Source organism: Polyodon spathula, chromosome 42, assembly GCF_017654505.1.
Source record: "Polyodon spathula isolate WHYD16114869_AA chromosome 42, ASM1765450v1, whole genome shotgun sequence".
Classification (NCBI taxonomy): Eukaryota; Metazoa; Chordata; class Actinopteri; order Acipenseriformes; family Polyodontidae; genus Polyodon; species Polyodon spathula.
This window is the reverse complement of record NC_054575.1, coordinates 2,217,732-2,240,048: the sequence shown is the minus strand read 5'-3', so window position 1 is coordinate 2,240,048 and position 22,317 is coordinate 2,217,732. Positions and strand designations below refer to the sequence as shown.

The following is a 22,317-nucleotide window of genomic DNA, read 5'->3' as shown; positions in this document are numbered from 1 at the left end:
CATTTGTAATTGTATTTGTAATTGCATTTTAAATGCCAGTCCAATTCCATATCTTTCTGAGTTTAAACAGTGCTATTAATCAATCACAGAGCTATTAATCAATCACAGCTATTAATCAATCACAGTGCTATTAATCAATCACAGTGCTATTAATCAATCACTCAGTGCTATTAATCAATCACAGCTATTAATCAATCACAGAGCTATTAATCAAGCACAGTGCTATTAATCAATCACAGAGCTATTAATCAATCACAGCTATTAATCAATCACAGTGCTATTAATCAAGCACAGTGCTATTAATCAATCAAAGCTATTAATCAATCACAGCTATTAATCAATCACAGTGCTATTAATCAATCACAGAGCTATTAATCATTCACTCAGTGCTATTAATCAATCACAGTGCTATTAATCAATCACAGTGCTATTAATCAATCAGACAGAGCGATTAATCAATCACAGAGCTATTAATCGAAGGAGAGAGAGAGGGGAAGAGGAGGAGGGATAGAGGGGGAGGAGGAGAGGGAGGGGCCTCTCTCCCTGACGGGATAGAGTGGGAGAAGAGAGGGAAGGGGATTGAGGAGAGGGAATAGATTGAGAGTTAGATGACATCGGACAGAAAGGGAGAGACAGAAATTCTCGGTCCTCTCTCGAGAGCGGGGGGGGGGGGAGAATAAAGCTGTTCTTGTTACTTTTTAATATAATGAAATTCTAACTGCAATTACTGTAGCCTAATTTGAACTGGAATTGTAATTGAAGACAAATAGCATTGAAATTGTGATTGCAATTTGAGCAAACGATTCTGCTGTAATTATAATTATAATGAACACAGATACAGAGAGGTGAGTGCATTGAGAGACATGCGTGTGTGCACAGCTGTGACCAAACTTTAGCATCCTCTACGAACCCCCTCAGCTTCATAGAGTCCAGTGAAAGCTGCTGAATAATGTTCCCTTGTTAACATATTGAATTGCACCCCCTCTATATAGAATGAACTCCCTCAGCTTCATAGAGTCCAGTGAAAGCTGCTGAATAATGTTCCCTTGTTAACATATTGAATTGCACCCCCTCTATATAGAATGAACTCCCTCAGCTTCATAGAGTCCAGTGAAAGCTGCTGAATAATGTTCCCTTGTTAACATATTGAATTGCACCCCCTCTATATAGAATGAACCCCCTCAGCTTCATAGAGTCCAGTGAAAGCTGCTGAATAATGTTCCCTTGTTAACATATTGAATTCATCACCCCCTCTATATAGAATGAACCCCCTCAGCTTCATAGAGTCCAGTGAAAGCTGCTGAATAATGTTCCCTTGTTAACATATTGAATTGCACCCCCTCTATATAGAATGAACTGATTCAGCTTCATAGAGTCCAGTGAAAGCTGCTGAATAATGTTCCCCTTGTTAACATATTGAATTGCACACCCCTCTATATAGAATGAACTCCCTCAGCTTCATAGAGTCCAGTGAAAGCTGCTGAATAATGTTCCCTTGTTAACATATTGAATTGCACCCCCTCTATATAGAATGAACTCCCTCAGCTTCATAGAGTCCAGTGAAAGCTGCTGAATAATGTTCCCTTGTTAACATATTGAATCACACCCCCTCTATATAGAATGAACTCCCTCAGCTTCATAGAGTCCAGTGAAAGCTGCTGAATAATGTTCCCTTGTTAACATATTGAATTGCACCCCCTCTATATAGAATGAACTCCCTCAGCTTCATAGAGTCCAGTGAAAGCTGCTGAATAATGTTCCCTTGTTAACATATTGAATTGCACCCCCTCTATATAGAATGAACTCACCTCAGCTTCATAGAGTCCAGTGAAAGCTGCTGAATAATGTTCCCTTGTTAACATATTGAATTGCACCCCCTCTATATAGAATTAACTCACTCAGCTTCATAGAGTCCAGTGAAAGCTGCTGAATAATGTTCCCTTGTTCTCATATTGAATTGCACCCCCTCTATATAGAATGAACTCCCTCAGCTTCATAGAGTCCAGTGAAAGCTGCTGAATAATGTTCCCTTGTTATCATATTGAATTGCACCCCCTCTATATAGTCTCCTTCCCTCTATATACAAGGAACTCTTCCTTCTCCACCCTCTCTTTAGATCTTCCAGTGAAAGCTCCTCTAGAATAATGTGAACACTTTCGACGTTCGAACTAGACTTAAACTTTATTACAAGGAACTCGCCTCTCGCTCACGGTTCAGAGATCTACTCCCTGTGGGAGTCGGAAGTATCTCAGGTCACTTTCTAGTCGACTATTCACGGGACAATTGTATGCACTTAACGTCTGAAATTTCCTAGATCTTGTCCCTAACTCTCTCATCTTTCTCGCTCTCCTCCTCCCCCCCCGCCCTTCGAGTCACTAGCTTTGACACTCCTCCTCACATTGTGTCCTGGAGAGAGAGAGAGAGAGGAGAGAGAGAGGAGAGAGAGAGAGAGAGAGAGAGAGAGAGAGAGAGAGAGTTTGGATTATAAGAACTGATTATCCAGCACTTTTTAAGGGAAGATGGAGAAAAGAAAGGAGGAGGAGGGGAGAAAGAGAGAGGAGGGGATTACAGGAACTACTCTCTCCTCTCTGATCTCTCTCCTCTCTCCTCTCTCCCCTAAGCTCTCACTCCTCTCTCTCCTCTCTCTCCTCTCTCTCTCTCTCTCTCTCTTTCTCTCTCTCTCTTGTCTCTCCTCTCTCGTTCTCTCTCCTCTCTCTCCTCTCTCTCTCCTCTCTCCCTCTGCTTCTCTCCTCTCCTCCTCTCTCCTCACTCCCTCTCTCCTCTCTCCCCATCTCTACGCCTCGATAGAGCGATCCTCCTCCGGGTTGCTCTCCCCTCTCTCTCTCTCCTCTCTCCCCTCTCTCTCTCCTCTCTCCTCTCTGCTCTCTCTCCTCTTTGCTCCCTCTCCTCTCTCTCCTCTCTCCCTCCCTCTCCCCCCCCCTCTCTCTCTCTCTCTCCTCTCTCTCCTCTCTCCCCTCTGCTCTCTCTCCTCTCTCCCCTCTGTCCCCCCCTCTCTCCCCTCCTCTCTCTCATCTCTCCCCTCTCTCTCGTCTCCTCTCTCCCCTCTGCTCTCTCCTCTTTCATCTCTCCTTTGTCCTGCCTCCCTCTCTCTCTCTCTCTTTTTCTCTGTCTCTCTCTCTCTCTCTCCCATCTCTCATCTCACACTCTCTATCCTTGCCCTTAGAAAGTGCTGGCTCGACAGTAATGCAGAAAAGCAGCCTGGAGATAATCTTTCCCTGACCAGACAGGAGCTCTAGACTGGGCTGGCTGAGACAGGCAGGCCCCTGGCCTGGAGCAACTAGAATACTAATGACTGTGTGCTTTTGATATGCTGAGCATGTCTGCTGTACTGAGTTATAACAGGCTGCCCAGAGGAAGACCCTGGGGTTAGAACAGACTGCAAACAGAGTGGGGAAGGTGCATTTAGAAAGTAATCTGTTACATGCGCAACATTGTAACTAGTTGCAGTTACTAACACTAATAATAATAATAATAATAAATATATAATAATAATATATATTATTATTATTATTATATACAGTATTCTTAGTTCACGGAAAGGTAAATAGTTCGCAATCAATAATAAGTTTGGTTGACCCTTTGGTGTGTATAATTTCATTGTTACACTAGGAAGTGCCGTTTTTCCAATTAGGGTCTCGGAGTCTCTCAAAGCGCTTAACATAGTTGATGAACGACAAGATCTCAAACAACTGGGCAAGATAACACAGAGTAATAAAAACCAATGCAAATCCATTCTGCACAGTAAGAGACAGTGTTAACAATGATCCTTAAAAGCTAGTTTAAAAAGGCTATGTGATCTGCACAGTCTCGGAGTCTCTGGTGGAGCTGGGCAGTGTATTGCGCAGTCTCGGAGTCTCTAGTGGAGCTGGGCAGTGTATTGCGCAGTCTCGGAGTCTCTCGTGGAGCTGGGCAGTGTATTGCGCAGTCTCGGAGTCTCTCGTGGTGCTGGGCGGTGTATTGCGCAGTCTCGGAGTCTCTCGTGGAGCTGGGCAGTGTATTGCGCAGTCTCGGAGTCTCTCGTGGAGCTGGGCAGTGTATTGCGCAGTCTCGGAGTCTCTCGTGGAGCTGGGCAGTGTATTGCGCAGTCTCGGAGTCTCTCGTGGAGCTGGGCAGTGTATTGCGCAGTCTCGGAGTCTCTCGTGGAGCTGGGCAGTGTATTGCGCAGTCTCGGAGTCTCACGTGGAGCTGGGCAGTGTATTGCGCAGTCTCGGAGTCTCACGTGGAGCTGGGCAGTGTATTGCGCAGTCTCGGAGTCTCTCGTGGAGCTGGGCAGTGTATTGCGCAGTCTCGGAGTCTCACGTGGAGCTGGGCAGTGTATTGCGCAGTCTCGGAGTCTCACGTGGAGCTGGGCAGTGTATTGCGCAGTCTCGGAGTCTCTCGTGGAGCTGGGCAGTGTATTGCGCAGTCTCGGAGTCTCTCGTGGAGCTGGGCAGTGTATTGCGCAGTCTCGGAGTCTCTCGTGGAGCTGGGCAGTGTATTGCGCAGTCTCGGAGTCTCTCGTGGAGCTGGGCAGTGTATTGCGCAGTCTCGGAGTCTCTCGTGGAGCTGGGCAGTGTATTGCGCAGTCTCGGAGTCTCTCGTGGAGCTGGGCAGTGTATTGCGCAGTCTCGGAGTCTCTCGTGGAGCTGGGCAGTGTATTGCGCAGTCTCGGAGTCTCTCGTGGAGCTGGGCAGTGTATTGCGCAGTCTCGGAGTCTCTCGTGGAGCTGGGCGGTGTATTGCGCAGTCTCGGAGTCTCTCGTGGAGCTGGGCAGTGTATTGCGCAGTCTCGGAGTCTCTCGTGGAGCTGGGCAGTGTATTGCGCAGTCTCGGAGTCTCTCGTGGAGCTGGGCAGTGTATTGCGCAGTCTCGGAGTCTCTCGTGGAGCTGGGCAGTGTATTGCGCAGTCTCGGAGTCTCTCGTGGAGCTGGGCAGTGTATTGCGCAGTCTCGGAGTCTCTCGTGGAGCTGGGCATCCATCTATCTATCTATCTATCTATCTAACTATAATATCTTCTATCTTTTATTACAGGAAAAAGTAACAAAGAGAACGAGAGAGAGGGAGGGATGTGTTGAAAACACTCGCAATGGATGACAGTGGATGGAGTGAGCGAGAACAAGAGAAGAAGAGAGAGGGGGGAGATGCAGGGGAGAATTGGGGGAGGTGAGCAGCAGAATGAGCACAAAGAAATAAAAAGAAAGTGACTCAAAATCCGACTCAGAGAAGCCTTCCAGTCTCGCCACCATGACCCCCATCCCACTGCTCCTATTGGCTGTTCTGTACCAGGGGGCGGGGTTTTGCGCCAGAGTGGGCGGGGCTTCCTCGACAGAGAGGCGGGGCTCAACCCAAGAGCGGGAGGGGCCTATTCTCTCCAGAAGTCTTGTGTCACCGCAGGGGGAGGGGCCTGTTTCAATAAAGGGGGAGGTGTCTGCTTTAATGAGGGGGAGTGGTTTGGGGTTGGGGGAGAGGCCTATTGCCGCACAGGAGAAGCAGGAAGGGGAGGGGCGGGAAACAGGAAGTCAGTCACTGGATGTAAAAGCCCGTCGGCGACGCTCTGCGAATGGGCTGAACCGCAGAAAACGGATCCTGCAAGCAGAGGGCACGGACAGCCATTCAGAGGCCCTGATAACGAGCATGCCTGAATCCCTACCAGACAGCGGCTTGGCGGCGAGTGGGAGTGGTCTGGGGCAGGAAGGGGAGGAGTCTCGCGTGAGGAGTAGGCGGAGCTGGGTGTGGAATCAGTTCTTCGTGATCGAGGAGTACGCTGGACCAGAGCCTGTGCTTATTGGCAGGGTAAGGATTTAAACTGACCTGTGTGAGACTTCCTATTATTATTATTATTATTATTATTATTATTGAGTCATTTAGCGGACTCTTTACCCAGAGTGACTTGCAGAGACCAGGGGGGTGAACTCTGAATCATCAACAGTAGTTTGTGTAACCGACACGACGACGTGGCGCTCTCTCAGAGTCTCTGTTCTTCCTGTGAGCTGAACAAACCTGAGTAGTTTGACTCCTGCCTCGGAGTTCCTCCCCAGTTACTGAACCTCAGGGTCACACTCACACACACACAGACACAGACACACAAACTGTGTGTAGAGTCTGACAGACAGACAGACTGACACGCAAACGTGTTGTGTGTCTGTGTCTGGTGTTTGTCTGTCTTTCACAAAGAGACAGACACACACAACCACACACACACACACACACACACACAGAGTTGGTGGCTGAGCCTGGATTTGAACCTCGCATTCTCGCTCCCCGCGACCCCCCAGGGGGGTATAGAGCTATATACTTCCTCTCTCTTCTCTCTCTCCCCCCCTCTCTCTCCTCCGCTCTCTCAGCGCACTCAGACTCAGATCATCGTGGTGATGGGTCGTCCCGCTACCTGCTCAGCGGGGAGGGGGCGGGCAGTGTCTTCGTAATTGACGAGCGTACCGGAAACATCCACGTCACCAAGAGCCTGGACCGAGAGGAGAAGGAGCAGTACACTCTCGTGGCTCAGGCCGTGGACAGGAACACGCTGAGACCCCTCGAACCCCCATCCTCCTTCATCATCAAAGTGCAGGACATCAACGACAACCCGCCACTGTTCAGCCAGCCAGAATACACTGCCGCTGTTCAAGGTCTCTTACATACTAGACCCGGGAGAGAGAGAGGGAGAGGAGAGGAGAGGGGAGAGAGGAGAGAGGAGAGAGAAGAGAGAGAGGAGAGAGAAGAGAGAGAGAGAGGGAGAGAGAGAGAGAGGAGAGGGGAGAGAGGAGAGAGGAGGGAGAGAGGAAAGAGAAGAGAGAGAGAGGAGAGAGAGAAGAGAGAGGAGATAGGGGAGAGAGGAAAGAGAGGAGAGAGGAGAGAGGAGGGGAGAGGACGAGAGGAGGGAGAGCAGAGGGGAGGAGAGGAGAGAGAAGAGGAGAGGGAAGGAGAGTAGAGGAGAGAGAGGAGGGGAGAGGAGAGAGGAGAGAGTAGAGGAGAGAGGAGAGAGGAGGGGAGGAGAGGAGAGGAGAGAGAGAGGGGAGAGAGGAGAGTGGGGAGAGGAGGGATGAGGGGATAGGGGAGAGAGGAGAGGGGAGGGGAGAGAATTCGTCACTAAGGGATCCATCTCCCTACCCCCTTTCCCCATATCCACACACACTAATATCTTTGTGTGTGTGTGTGTGTTGTGTGTGTGTGTTGTGTGTGTGAGTGTGTGTGTGTATGTGTTTGTCTGTGTGTGTGTTGTGTGAATGTGTGTGTTTGTGGTGTGTGTGTGTGTGTGTGTGTGTGTCTGTGCCTGTGTGTGTGTCTCGTGTGTGTGTGTGTGTCTGTGTTTGTGTGTGTGTGTGTGAGAGCGGGTTTTGTGAGAGAGTGTGAGTGTGTGTGTGTGTGTGGTTGTGTGTTTGCCTTGTGTGTTGTGTTCTGTGTGTGGTGTCTTGTGTGTCAATGTGTGGTGTCTAATGTCTGTGTGTGTGTGTGTGTGTGTGTGTGTGTGTGGTGTGGTGTGTGTTTGTGTGTGTGTGAGTGTGTGTGTGTGTGTTTGTTCTGTCATTGTGTTGGATGTGTTGTGTGTGTGTGTGTGTGTGAGAGTGTGAGTGTGTGTGTGTATGTGTGTGTGTGTGTGTGTGTGTCGTGTTTGTGTGTGTGTCTGTGTGTGTGTTTTTTTTTTTTTGTGTGTGTGTGTGTGTGTGTCCTCTGTGTGTGTGTCTGCGTGTTTGTGTCTGTGTCTGTGTCTGTGTGTGTGTCTCGTGGTGTGTGTGTGTGTGTGTGTGTGTGTGTGTGTGAGAGTGTGAGTGTGTGTGTGTGTGTGTGTGTGTGGCGTGTTTGTGTGTGTGGTCAGTGTGTGTCATTGTGTTTTGTGTGTGTGTGTGTGTGTGTCCTCGTGTTTGTGTGTGTGTGTGTGTGTGTTTTTTGTTGTGTGTGTGTGTGTGTGTGGGTGTGATGTGTGTGTGTGTGTGTGTGGGGGGGTGTGTCTCGTGTGTGTGTGTGTTATTGTGTTGGTTGGTATTTGAAATCGGACAGGACACACCTGCCCCCCCCCCCTCCGTTGTTGTGTGGTGTCGAACAGCGGGCCTTGCAAAGCCTCCTTGGAAACATAAACATTTGAGATTTTGACATTTCACCGATCTCTCCTATATATATGTGTATCTTGTACTCAAAGCTTTTATTGATTTTGTTGTCATTATTAATTTTTCATTTTCAGACATGCTGAAAGTCTCCCTCTAGTTCAGTTTGATGCTACAGTAAAATCCCTTCTTCTTGGGGGTCTGCGTTTGTTTACTACACTCTGAAAAGAGTTGAGTTTCATTAATGCTTCAGACAGACAGACATACAGACAGACAGACAGACAGACAGATAGTGAGCACACTAGCACTTGTTTAGTCTGTCAGCTGTCAGTGCTGGTGTGTGTGTGTGTGTGTGTGTGTGTTGGTGTGTGTGTGTGTGCTGGTGTCTGTGTGTTGACATTGTAATGTTTTGTTGTGTGCCCTCTTAGTTCTCTCGCTGGCACGTTCAATCACTTGTCAGGTCTGACAGCGACTGACGCAGACGACCCTTATCCTAATGTAACAGTCCAGACAGGTGTAGAACAGTTGTGTCCACCGGGCAGCAGTACTCAGAACCTGGGACCCTCACCATTGGTAACCCCCTGTCTGTGTATCTGTGTGTGTGTGTGTGTCTCGGTGTGTGGTTCGAGTGTCTCGTGTGTGTGTCTGTTTGAATGTGTGTCTCGTTTGTATCATCGTGTGTCTGTGTGTCTGTATCTGTCTGTCTATCTGTCTGCGTGTCTGTCTGTTTGTAGATGTATTTTAATACAGTATAATTACTTGTCTGTCTGTCTATAGATCCTCCCTATTACGCCAAATTATTTTAATTTAGATTAATTTTCTCTTTCTCCGTTCCCTTCTCTCCCCCACTCTCCTCTCTCCTCATCCCACTCTCCTCTCTCTCTCTCTCTCTCCTCTCCTCTCCTCTCTCTCTCCTCTCCTCTCCTCTCCTCTCCTCTCCTCTTTCCTCTCCTCCTCTCCTCTCCTCTCCTCTCCTCCTCTCCTCTCCTCTTTCCTGCCTCTTCCTCTCCTCTCTCTCCTCTCCTCTCCTCTCTCCCGCCTCTCCTCCTCTCTCCTGAGACTCTCTCTCCTCTCCTCTCTCTCCTCCTCTCTCCCTCTCTCTCTCCTCTCCTCTCTTCCTCTCTCTCTCTCCTCTCCTCTCCCTCCTCTCTCCTCTCTCCTCTCTCCTCTCTCCTCTCTCCTCTCCTCTCCCAGGTGTTCTGCGCACGGCTCTCCCAGCGATGGACAGAGAGTCTCAGGCCTCGTTCCTCGTGGTTGTGCAGGTGAAGGATATGGGGGGGCACCCGGGGGGGCTGTCAGGGAGCACTACGGTGACCGTGAGCCTGAGCGACGTCAACGACAACCCCCCCAAATTCACACAGAGTGAGTGTGCGCCCCCGTGACTCCCACCAAACACACACTGAGACACACACACACACACGCTCAGTGGGATAGAAGGGAGGAGAGAGGGGGAGGGGTGGGAGATGGGTGGCTGGTTGGGAGGGGGAGGGTGGAGTGGGTGCTGTCTGGGGAGCGGGGAGGGGGGGCTGTCTGGACCAGGGGAGGGGGAGGGGGGCTGGCTGGAGGGGGAGGGGTGCTGGCTGGGAGGGGACCCTGGCTGGGGCTCCCCCTGGGGAGGGGGAGGGGGGCTGGCTGTTTCATTTCGGTGTTTATTATCACAGTAAATCATTGCCTGAAATTGCTTTGCTTTCTTCTTTCCAAAATCATGACTACTCAACCCGTGGCAGAGAGAGAGGAGGAGGGGTAGGAGAGGCTGGCGGAGAGGAGGGGGACAGGAGAGGAGGGGTCCCGGAGAGGAATAGGCGAGGATGGGTGCAGGAGATGAGAGGGGGCTCATCCTGACTGGAGGGGGGGGGCACAAATCAGAACCCCACTGACATCACCCACACCCCTGTCACACACAACATGACCTGACAACCAACAACAACTGAGTGACCCTGGCACTGCCTACCGACTGACACACACACTGACACCACCACACTGAGCACACCACACAATGACACATCCCCACATGAGACACACACACACCACACACACACACACACACACACACTGACACACACCACACAGTCCGTGACCCACCACACATGACTCACTGTGTGGTGGACACAACAACACACACACACACACACACACACACACACACACACACACACACAGACACACAGACACACTGAGACACACACACACACGCACACACACACAGACACACACACAGAAACACACACACACACACACACACAGACACACACACACACTGAGACACACCTCACAGACACATGACACACACACACAATGACATACACACTGAGACACACACAGACAGACAGACAGACAGACACACTGAGACACACACACACAGACAGACACACACACTGAGAGACAGACAGACACACCGGGACACACACAGACAGACACACACACATTGCTGTATCTCTCCTTCCCTCTCTCCCTCTCCCTCTCCTTCCTTCTCCCCATTCTCTCCCCTCCTTCGTTCCCTCTCTCATTGAATGATAAACGAATATTTCAGCACACTGTAAAGTCTTTATGCTTCACTTGTGAATGCAATTGTCTGCATTAATGAAATCGGCTTTATAATCTGTGGCCACCTCTCTCTCTCTCCCTCCCTATCTCTCTCCCCTTCTCTCTTTCTCCTCCCTCCTCTCTCTCTTTCCTTTATCTATCTATCTCCCCTCCCTCCTCTCATGCCTCTCTACTATCCTTCCTTCAGCGTCAGTGCGGTGCTCACAAAACGGCATGGACTGTGGACGGGCCCCTGGTATAACCGTACAAGACCGTGTTATAACCTTGATATCATAATATAGCCTACAACACTTCCACACACACAACGAGGGCTTACAAAAACACACGGAGACCCTGGTGTAGCTGAAGCCTTTAGGGGCAGCTGTGTAATTACACAAGTTCTTGTTAAGACAAGCAAACTCTGTCGCTGCAGAGGACCGATCTATCGGCGCGCCTTCGCGGGTTCAGAGTTTCAATACAGGGCTCGATCCTTAAATGAGATCTTTTCTTTTTTAAATCATGGTTCTGTGTGTGTGTGTGTGTGTGTGTAGCTATTATAGGAGCACGGACACCTCTGGAATGAAGGTAGTTCACAAGTAACTGACTGTTAGATGACTTTCACAGACCGGTTTTTCTTATTTGTGTGTGTTGTTGACCTGAGCAGGACAGTGAAACACAAATTAGTCTAACCGTTAGAAAGGTGGCGGTTTGTGCCAAAATATTTCATGAACGGTTAAATAAATCCGATGCAGCACTTTTTTTAAAATAAATTGAGTGACCAATCATAATAATACACTAATAATACCTTTATATAGCGCCTTTCATAGTGAACCGCCATATCACTGAAGCTGCCATTTCGTTTGATCATCACGCGATGGCAGGGCACGGCACACGTCACGTTGCTCTGGCTGGCTCTGCCCCCCTCAATCCATTCTCCCTCCTCTTTCCCATCTCTTGCCCCTCTTCTCCGCTCGTTCCTTATGTTTTCTTTGAACCCACTGCCCCCTAGTGTTAAGAAATGTTTCTTCCTTCCACAGGATGGCACAGTGACAACGCTGCTCAGACGCATGGGTGGGGCTTAACTACGGGGGCGGAGTTTAAACACAGGGGCGGGGTTTAACTACAGGGGCGGAGTTTAAACACAGGGGCGGGGGCTTAACTAGATGGGTGGGGCTTAAATACTGCATTCACAGTAGTCACATGAAAACTAACTCAAACTGGGTAATAAATCTGACACACTGAACCAGGCAGCTAAGGACAATACTGTTGTTGCTAAGAGCTGGCAGAATATTGATACACAATTAATAATGATACACAATTAATATTGATGTACAATTAATAATGATACACAATTAATATTGATACACAATCGATACTGATGTACAGTTAATAATAATACACAATTAATAATGATGCACAATTAATTTAGATGCACAATTAATAATGCTGCACAATTAATAATGATGCACAATTAATAATGACTCGTATTAATAATGATGCACAATTAATAATGACGCACAATGCTAAATCGCAGGATATATGGAAATGAATAGAAACAGGTTCAGATAGGTTATTAACTACAAGTAAGTGGCAGAGATTAAACCCTTGTTGACGAGTGAGTGGTTTGTATTCAGCCCGTGTTCTTGCCGTGTTGCAGGCATGTACTCCTTCGCTGTCTCGGAGCTCTCCCTCCCCGGCGCTCAGGTGGGCAGGCTTAGCGCTCTGGACCCCGATACTGGGGAGAACGCAGCGCTGGAATATTCCATCCTTGATGGAGAGGGGGGGGGCGCCTTCAACCTCACCACACAGGAGGAGGAGGGAGTCCTCACACTGAACCAGGTACCGGGTGTGTGTGTGTGTGTGTGTGTGTGTGTGTCTGTCCTGTGTGTGTGTGTGCCCTTCTTTCAAAATCCTCACCACAACAGGAGGACAGGAGGGATTCCTTTTCACAGTACACACCACCACACACCGTGTTGTGTGTGTGTGTGTGTGTGTGTGTGTGTGTCTGTGTGTGTGTGTGTGTGTCTGTGTGTGTGTGTGTCTGTGTGACTGTCTGTGTGTGTGTCTGTGTGTCTGTGTGTGTGTGTGTGTGTGTGTGTGTGTGTGTGTGTGTGTGTGTCTGTGTGTCTGTGTGTGTGTGTCTGTGTGTGTCTGTGTGTGTGTGTCTGTCTGTGTGTCTGTGTGTCTGTGTGTGTGTGTCTGTGTGTCTGCCTTTGACACAGTAACACATACAGACACACACACCCTGTCTCTCTTTCTCTCTCTCAGCCCCTGGATTTCAATTCTGGTTCTAAAGTATTCTCTCTCTCTCTCTCTCTCTCTCTCTCTCTCTCTCTCTCTCTCTCTCTCTCTGAGAGAGAGTCGGGGACCGAAAACTCCTTTCCGTTTTCGGGTGGAGGACAAACACCCCACCTCCAACACTTGTCGTGTAGCTAGGTCCAAGGACGACGTGCCGAAGTTCGCTGCACCGCTGCACGCGCACCGGCACCCCCTCGCTTCTGCTGGGGGAGCGAAGAGTCTCCTCGTTGTGTCATGTCGTACCCAGGAGTCACAGCCCCTTGTCGGGGGGCGTGGGCCGCGTGGGCGGCCCGGGACGCCGGGCCCTGGGTCCTGCCCACGCCCCCGGTTAGAAAACGAGGGTAGGGCACTCTTGGCTTTTCTATACCTTCATAATCAGTTCGTTCTACACAAAGATATGTTCAGTATTTAAGTTGCCGTTTGCAAAAGTGATCTTCAGAAAGAGTGCTCACCGGTCAGAGAGAGGAGTGATCATACAATTCTCCTCCTCCATTCCACGAGGGGAGAGAAGGGGTGTGAGAGGAGAGAGGGAGAGTAGGGAGTCTGAGAGAGGCGAGAGGAGGTTAGGAGAGAGGGAGTAGGAGAGAGAGAAGAGAAGAGCTCTCCTCTCTCCTCTCTCTCCTCTCCCCTCTCTCCTCTCTCCCTCTCCTCTCCCCTCCCTCTCCTCTCTCTCTCCCTCTCTCTTTCCTCTCCTCTCTCCCCTCTCTCCTCTCTTCTCTCTCCTCTCTCCTCTCTCCTCACTCTCCTCTCCTCTCAAATTCAAATTCAAACCGGCTGTGTTAGCGTGACAGAAGCGATCCAGTGTTGCCAAAGCATTTCAACACAAACTTACATAAAATAAAATGCAATCTTAATGACCCGTAATATCAACCCCCCCCTCCTCCCTCCTTCTTAACAGAATGTAAACACTACACCCCCCCTGTCTAATTTAACAATAAACAATGTATTTCTACTTAGTGTCTCCACACTGTCCCTCAGGCTGGGACAGGCACACCTGCACTGGGCTGCCAGCTCTGCTGTCAGAGCCTCCTCTCCCAGCGGGACCCACAGTTTCTCAGAGTCAGACAGGTGTGGAAACTGGGTCAACTGATTCGATAATTTAGGGAGGCACGTGTCCCTTATCTGGCAGTATTTGGAGCAGGACGGCAGGAAGTGTGTCTCTGTTTCGACTTCTCCCAGCCCGCAGTGACCGCGCTGCCTGTTCTGTCACTGAATCTGTACTCCATTAGGGTTTGTCTTTATTTGGGGTCTTTTACCCTGAGCTAACACAAAATGCTGAACTGCTTACTGTGGGGTCAAAATCCCATGCAGAGTGCAAAATAAATACAACCGTGTGAAACAATGCAAAAGCAAACCGTGGCACCAAAACATCAGCTGTGTGATCGCTGGAGTTTAACCACTGAAGCATTGCTCAATAAATAATGTTGTCAAACGCAAAATAATTCAAATCAAAGCAAAGCGTCATCTGCTCATATTCAAATGATCAACACTACAATGGGCAAAATGACAGCAGCCTGCAGAATGAAACATATTCTAAATAATGTACAGTAAGCATTTGGTGATATTCCACACAATAGCATCGCATATCACACAGCGGTCCAGACCCGATCAAAACCAAACCTACTGATCAAAATCCAGTATACAACGCAAAACGAGGGCAGTGGAGTCAACCATGCGGCGACAGAGACGCCGAAAGCAAATACCGTGCCCAGAACATCAGAACATTGTTTGAACAGTTTCGTTTTAATCTTTGAAACACAACAGCTGTTGGGGAAAAAAAATACAGTAATAGAGAGCTGGGAGCTCTGTGTAGTGATGAGCTGATCATCAATTAAGCTGTCTTGCATTCTCACATAGAGAAAGAGGTTTGCAATTATGACCGGCAGTTGTTACCTGGTCATCAAACAGTTAAGAGCACTCCCAGATAAGTGGTAGCATTTGACGAAAAAGAAAGACGGCTCTCAGGGAAAAAGACAGCCGTCAGGACTAGGTTGAAGAGTTTGAGTCGGGCTTCTGTGTTTGAGCATCTCAGTGCTGAAGCTGCCGGGCCCACAGGCTCCCCCGGGCTTCGTTCTGGGCTCCAGCAGAGTGATCGCGGTGTCCAGACGGTCTTGTTTCGCTGAGTTTTGTTTCTAATTCTTTATGTATTGAGGTCTGATTTAAATTTAGTCTGGTTTTTTTTTTTTTTAAATGATTTTTTTTTTTGCAAATGCTGCCGTTGGATTTATTTATTTATTTATTTATTTATTTTTTGTGTGTGTTACTTTTGAAGTTTCATTTTTTTTTCTTCACAATTCCAAAAGTGAGCGTCTTCAATTTGGGTCAGTTTTCTGGACGTGTGCTGTGCTAGCTGAGGCGTAGTTCCTTGTGACCGGGCTCCCTGTGTTTGTTGTTCTTGTTTGACAACTGCCTCACATTCACTTTCAAACCTTTTCTCATTGGGTTTATTTTTTGAGCATTTCTTTTTTATAGTTTCGATTTGTTGTTGAAAGCGACCCTGCAGCTGATGCATTGTTCACACCCCCTAGTCTCGTATCTTGTAAAGCGCTCTGTGATGGTGGTCCGCTATGAAAGGCGCTATATAAAAAAAAGATTATTATTATTATTGTTAATATATTTATTTAATAATGATAAATATCCATGGGATTATCTCTATAGGAGCTTAGCTACATTTATTGTATATATATCCATGTAGTTTCGATAATGATTTAGATGAGAAGATATTATGCTATGTGTAGATATGCACACACATACATTACATGCACACATATATACATCAGATGCATGCACTCAAACACATACCACTATTATTATATATATACACCTGTGTGTGTGTGTATATATCATCTCCTCTCTTCTCTCTCCTCTCCTCTCTTCTCTCCTCTCTTCTCCTCTCTCCCCTCCTCTCTCTCCTCTCTCCTCTCACCCCTCTCCTCTCTCCTCTCCTCTCTCTCATCTCCTCTCTCCGTAGAAGGAGGAGGATCGGAGTATAGAGATCCAATAGATAGCTGGTGTGAGTCTGGGTCTCTCAAACAAGTCGTAGCTGGGTGCTCTGCCCTGGTAGTCTTGGTGGTGACTTGACCTGGCTCTCTCGTCGTTGACCATTGTTGTAGTGACAGTATCGTTGCCTTTACCCATTCGTGTCGTCGCACAGGCGTGTGTGCGCGCGTGCGTGTGTGCGTCTGTGTGTGTCTAATTCTTTCCTCTAGAACTTGCAGTTTGCATTAGCAAGGATAGGCTGTATTTTTGGCTCTGCTGTGTTTATACCTCGGTGTCTTCTTTATATTCTTTGATTAGGATGCACTGTATTCTTTACACAGCGTTTTCAAGCCTGGGTATGTTCTGTGATTATTAACCCTTTGACTTGTGATTCTGCGCTCCTCAGACAGCCCAGCACAGTCTTCCCGGGTGCTGGTGGCGATTCGAACCCTGGACCGGAACGATAACGCCCCCGAGCTGCAGCACGCGTTCCAGGCTGCGGTCTGTGACAACGCCAAGCCAGGGCAGGTGAGGGTTACAGAGGCCGGGAGGGGGGTGGTGAACTGGGGACTCGGGTGCAAAGTAGCGCCAACAACGCTCCGTTCTAGAACCACAGAATAGTCACATGACCCACCCACACACACCCCCACAGGAAAGACGAGAGAGAATTTTCAGAACGAGCTGGGTGACTTTCCGATTTCCAAAGCTCAAAACCGAGACACATTGTTAAATAATTGACAAGACTAATTCAACCGTTTAAATATATAGGGTCTTTATGGTTATTTAATAGCCATACTCTCACTCCTAGAATTATCTTTATTTTGAAGCAGCTAATTTCTCGACTGAACTGATTTCAAATGTTTCCCAGACCCTGGTCAGGTGACTTTGCCTGCAGCCCTCAGGTTTTGCCAGAGCAGTGGAGAGGGGTGTTACAACAGGCTCCCACAACATAGCTCCCACAGGGCATTGCTGCATGCGCAACTTGGAAAAGACGTCATTCTATGCTTCAGCCCGATCACGTGATAAAGGTGCTGAATGTGCTTATAAACTGATGTTTATTTCATAACAATGAGCCTAACCCTGAACCCAGGGTTTGTGGGCATTGGCTTTGGATCGTCAATGAATTCTCGCAGGGTAATCTCCCCCTTCCACACACTGTTTATCGTCACGTGGGAGCGGTGTTGAGGGTGAATGAAGCACCACTTCATTGTGTGTGCGTGCGTGTGTGTGTGTGTGTCAGTCTGTGTCTGTCTGTGTGTGTGTCGCTGTGTCTGTGTGTGTGTCAGTCTGTGTGCTTGTGTGTGTGTCTCTGTGTGTGTCTGTGTGCGTGTGTGTGCGTGTGTGTATGTCTCTGTGTGTGTGTGTGTGTGTATCAGTGTCTCTGTGTGTCTCTGTGTGTGTCTGTGTGTGTGTGTGTGTGTGTGTGTGTGTGTGTGTGTGTGTGTGTGTGTGTGTGTGTGTGTGTGTGTCTGTGTCTGTGTGTGTCTGTGTGTGTGTGTGTGTCAGTGTCTCTGTGTGTCTGTGTGTGTGTGTGTGTGTGAGTGTGTGTGTCAGTGTCTCTGTGTGTGTGTGCGTGTGTCTCTCTCTGTGTGTCTCTGTGTGTGTGTGTGTCTCTCTGTGTGTGTCTGTGTGTGTGTGTGTGTCTCTCTCTGTGTGTCTCTGTGTGTGTGTGTCTGTGGGTGTCTGTGTGTGTGTCAGTGTCTCTCTGTGTGTGAGTGTGTGTGTCAGTGTCTCTGTGTGTGTGTCTCTCTCTGTGTGTCTGTGTGTGTGTGTGTGTGTGTGTGTGCGTGCGCATGTCTGATGCCCATGTTAAGTCCCTGTTTGTTCTTGTTCTCTTTTCCGTGCCTCCCTCTCCCAGCTGGTCCAGGTGATTGGTGCGGTCGATCGGGATGAGCAGGGAGACGACAGTGGGGTTCATTTCAAACTGCTCCCCGACTCTGCAGCCGAGAGGAACTTCACTGTGAAAGACAACCGAGGTAGAGAGCGAGAGAGAGAGAGTGTGTGTGCGTGACTGTGTGTGTCTGGCTCTGTGTGTGTGGGGCTGTCTGTGTGAGTGTGTGTTAGCAGGGGATGTCATTATTGGGTGTCTATTGATATTTACTAATGAATTAGTTAATTAATTATAATCAGTGTCACTTGACTTTTAAAGCCGGTTGGAAGATTCTTTTCCTCTCTTCCGGGACGCTGGCATTTTCACCGACAATTACAACATTTAATAGAAATGCCAGCTTCCCAGATGATAGGAACATTTTCTTCCACTGGCGCTGAGGTCAATCTCTATCGATCGGTACTCCATTGTAAAGGTGAGGGAAGGACACCTTCTTTTGTTTTGTAATCAACACAGTGATGAGTGGGTCTATTGAACACCTGCCTATAAATGAATAAATAAATTTCTCATTCTCTCTCTCTCTCTCTCTCTCTCTCTCTCTCTCTCCAGATAACACTGCTAGTCTCTTTCTCCTCTCCCCCTTGCTCTCTCGCCCCCCCATGCCCCCTGTCCTTGTCCCCGTGGTGGTGTGGGACAGTGGACAGCCCCCTCTGTCCAGCACGGGGACGGTGACTGTGTCGGTGTGTGAGTGTGGACAGGGCAGGGACAGTGTCCAGCAGGACAGTGTGCGTCCGGGTCTGAGCTCCTGTCGCCCCCTCCAGCTCAACTCTCCCGCGACGGGACTCAGCACTGGAGCCCTGCTCGCTATACTGGCCTGCATCGCAACGCTACTGGGTGAGGCACTGGGAGACACTGGTTGTGTGTGTGTGTGTGTGTGTTGTAGTGAATTAGGTATACAATTTATTTAAATATAAATGAGTCGCCCTGTTTAAGAACGTCAAAATGCAAGAAATGAGACACATTTAAGTTCTGGATCACGTAGAACTCGGATTCCCTTGGACAATAACTGACATTCACACAACATGTCAAAAATATAAAACAATATTTTATTTGAGAATAAACAGGGGTGCACAACTAATCCACAGAAAGGAAAGGCTATTGGTTAGAGATATGCATGAATAGTATACAGTTCATTGATCTCATAGTCAAACGATTACAGCGACCATAACATCATTAGCATGCATAATTAATATACTAATTCTGAATATGGCTGATCACACAAAGTGTCTACTTTGCATTAATATTTTCAATACCTGTTTCTCTTTGCAATCGATCACGTCAATATGCAAGAGAATGAATTCAACTTCCCATTCACAACCTCAATTGATCACGTATTCAATTTAACTCAGAAATGGGGCAGTGATCAAATTCTCTGCCTTTATGAAGCAACTCCTTTGATTTGCACATTTCAACAAACAAAATCAATTTCTTACACACTCCAAAACAGGGAGTTATAGTCTATTCCTAGAACAGTTTATCCACTAACTTGACAGCATTTACTACAGTTTCTCGAGTCATAAAGTGTTTCATATTAGATATGTTGACTAATTATCGATATAAAGAAGTCAATCTGAGTTGAGGAACACTGAGGCTCTCTAGATCTGCAGCTCCAGTGAGAGGTACTCTGCTGTTCTCATTGCATTGCCTTGACTCGCCATAAACAAACAGCTCTTTTCAAATGGAGATCAGCTTGTTGATTCATAAGGCCTGCAACATTATCTTTGTTGTCGGCAGTCTTCCAACTGGGAATAGTTCCGTTGATCACATGCAACTCAGTTCAGATAACGCGTCGCAATTGAAAAGTTATGTGGTTGGTAGAAGTCTTGCAGTTCTCGTGGGATCTTCCAAAAGCAGAACTGTTGGCTTCGCTTCAGTTCGTTTTGCGCATGGAGACAAAGAGCTGCTTCCAGATTAATCCAGTCTCTCATAGGACGGGCGGCGGGGCCCTTCCTCAGAAGATGATTTTAGTCGTTTTTCAGAATGCTAGTTCTTCCCTGCCTTCCGTGAATTTGAGCAATTGTCCTCTCATGACTTCAGTAACTTTCTATAGAGCAATTCAGCTTCCCTTTCTCCCTCAGCACTCTTTCTGATTGTCAAAGTTCAAAGACTTGTTCCTCGGTGGAGAGCGCTCTCTCTCTAGCCTGGAGCGCTGCTTCTTCTGCTGGGAACTTATGGGCAGCACTCATGGGAATCTCTCTGCGTGGGGAGCTGTCTCTCTTGCCTGAAGCGCTGTATTTATGAGGGGTACTGTTCTCTGTTCGAGGTGTCAAAGTATAATCAAAACTGTCTGGCTTGCCTTCTGCAAGATACTGCCAGCGCCTGAATGATTCATTCAGTGATAGAGAAAGATAAAACACGTGTCCAGCAGTTAATACAATTTAAATCTTGTATTTTTTTTCCCAGATTTAACTTAAATCCCCAGGTTTATAAATGTTGTGAAATTTTTTCAATGTGTACTTTCAGATATAATTTATAAATCTAGTTACACAATTTAACATTTCGCTAAATATTTAACTACATCTTAAATCTCTTAACAAGATTTAATTTTTAGCTAATTATTTAACTGGCCAGCTAAACCTGGAGTTTGTATGCAAATGAGCTCCGCCCGCTTTGAACTTTCACGCGATTTGATTGGCTCTTGTAATGCTGAAATTTGCATATTTCCCGATTAGCATTACAAGAGCCAATCAAATTGTGTGAAAGCACAAAGCTTAAAATCTGGGACAAAATACAAGATTTAAGTTAAATCTGGAAGGGAAGCCACTTTTCTTGCTATGGTCAGATACGAAGGAGGAAAGGAAGAAAGGAAAGAGATTGCATGCTTCTTCTTTTTAAGTCCAGATAAGTATAGTTTAATGAAGATAAACGTTGCAAAGTTACAACCAGACATCTTAAAGGTTACATGGTAACAACAGTTTGCAGGAATCCTCTTTCCAAACATGGATTTTTATTTCTAGTTTGTAAAGAATTTCAACTTACTGTCTAAGTAGGAATTTAACCAGAATCTGACTTCATCACTAACCCATTCTGTGAGTTGTATTCCCAAATTAATTTATATTTAAATAAAATGTTCCAACACACTGGAGGCTGGAGGCCAGGCTGAGGAGACTCAACATTTCCTGGAGGCTCTGCCGGGATTCCTGAAGAGGAAAAGGACTTGCTGGATGAGCCTCTCTGATGCCCTCCAGGGGCTGAAAGTCAGAAAAGCTCCAGGAATGGATGGGATGTCCATTGAATTTTTTAAAACTTTCCGGACTCTGTTAAGAACTCATCTGCACACAGTCTGCTATGAGAGCTTGGAGAAAGCCAAGTTGCCTCTGAGGTTTAAGAGAGCAATAATCACAGTACTGCCAAAGAAAGGAACTGGAGGCCTGTGTCCTTGCTGTGTGCGGACTATAAAATAATTTCAAAGGCACTTGCAAACAGCCTAAGCACTGTGTTGGGCCATGTTATAAGTCCTGACCAAACCTACTGTGTGTCCAATAGATGCATCGTTGATAATATTTTTTTAAATTCGAGACACGTTGGCAGTCTCCAAGCTTTTTGGTTTCCCTGCAGGGATTATCTCTCCTGATCAAGAGAAAGCCTTTGGCAGAGTCAACCGCAGTTACTTATGGAGAGTATTTGAAGCCTTCAGATTTGGCCCAGGATTTATATCCCATAGTTCCTATACCGTGACATTTTCAGTCTGCTGAAGGGGGCTGAGTGCACCTTTCCCAGTCCACAAGGGTGTCAGGCAAGGCTGTTCTCTCTCAGGTATGCTTTATTCTCGTTCTGTTGAGCCTCTTATTAACAGACTTCGACAGGTTTTAACAGGGCTCTCAATACAGGGAACCCAGCCCAGCCAATGAAGGTATCTGCTTGTTTTTGTAAATAATCAGGCAGATGTAAATCATTTGTTTGAAAGCCAGAAAAGTTTGGAGAGAATTTCATCAGCTAAAATAAACTGGGCAAAAAAGTGAAGCTCTTTCATAGGAGATTGGCAGGGATCTGAGCTCCCAGTCTTGCCAGGTGGGTTACAGTGGAGTCAAGAGGAGGTGAAGTACCTGGGAGAGGATCTGGGCTCCCAGTCTTGCCAGGTGGGTTACAGTGGAGTCAAGAGGAGGTGAAGTACCTGGGAGAGGATCTGGGCTCCCAGTCTTGCCGGGTAGAAGTTACAGTGGAGTCAAGAGGAGGTGAAGTACCTGGGAGAGGATCTGAGCTCCCAGTCTTACTGGGTGGGTTACAGTGGAGTCAAGAGGAGGTGAAGTACCTGGGAGAGGATCTGGGCTCCCAGTCTTGCCGGGTGGGTTACAGTGGAGTCAAGAGGAGGTGAAGTACCTGGGAGAGGATCTGGGCTCCCAGTCTTGCCGGGTGGGTTGAAGTGGAGTCAAGAGGAGATGAAATACCTGGGCAATGAGAGGACAGCTGAGGAAAAAAAAAGACTGGGAGGGAATTTTAGAGAAGGTGAAAGGGCGCTGGATTTTACCAAAGCTCTCTTACATGGGAAGGGTTTCAATTATAAATAACTTGGCAGCCTCTATGCTGTGGCATAGGCTTGTATGTGTGTGTGGAACCCTTTCGGGGGTTTTGGGGAAGGGGTACATTGGTT

The 22,317-nt window shown here is 47.6% G+C and overlaps 1 protein-coding gene across 1 annotated transcript in view; it reads left to right on the top strand.

Moving 5' to 3' along the window:
* LOC121305195 (cadherin-24) overlaps positions 1 to 22,317 on the top strand; it is a 40,746-nt gene that overhangs the window by 15,594 nt on the left and 2,835 nt on the right. The window contains 10 exon segments of the mRNA XM_041236736.1: positions 5,031 to 5,814; positions 6,344 to 6,625; positions 9,227 to 9,400; positions 12,219 to 12,400; positions 12,830 to 12,856; positions 12,994 to 13,186; positions 13,838 to 13,927; positions 16,245 to 16,366; positions 17,697 to 17,814; positions 18,276 to 18,560. Coding sequence (XP_041092670.1) covers positions 5,244 to 5,814; positions 6,344 to 6,625; positions 9,227 to 9,400; positions 12,219 to 12,400; positions 12,830 to 12,856; positions 12,994 to 13,186; positions 13,838 to 13,927; positions 16,245 to 16,366; positions 17,697 to 17,814; positions 18,276 to 18,560 — 2,044 coding nt within the window. The 5' untranslated portion in view covers positions 5,031 to 5,243.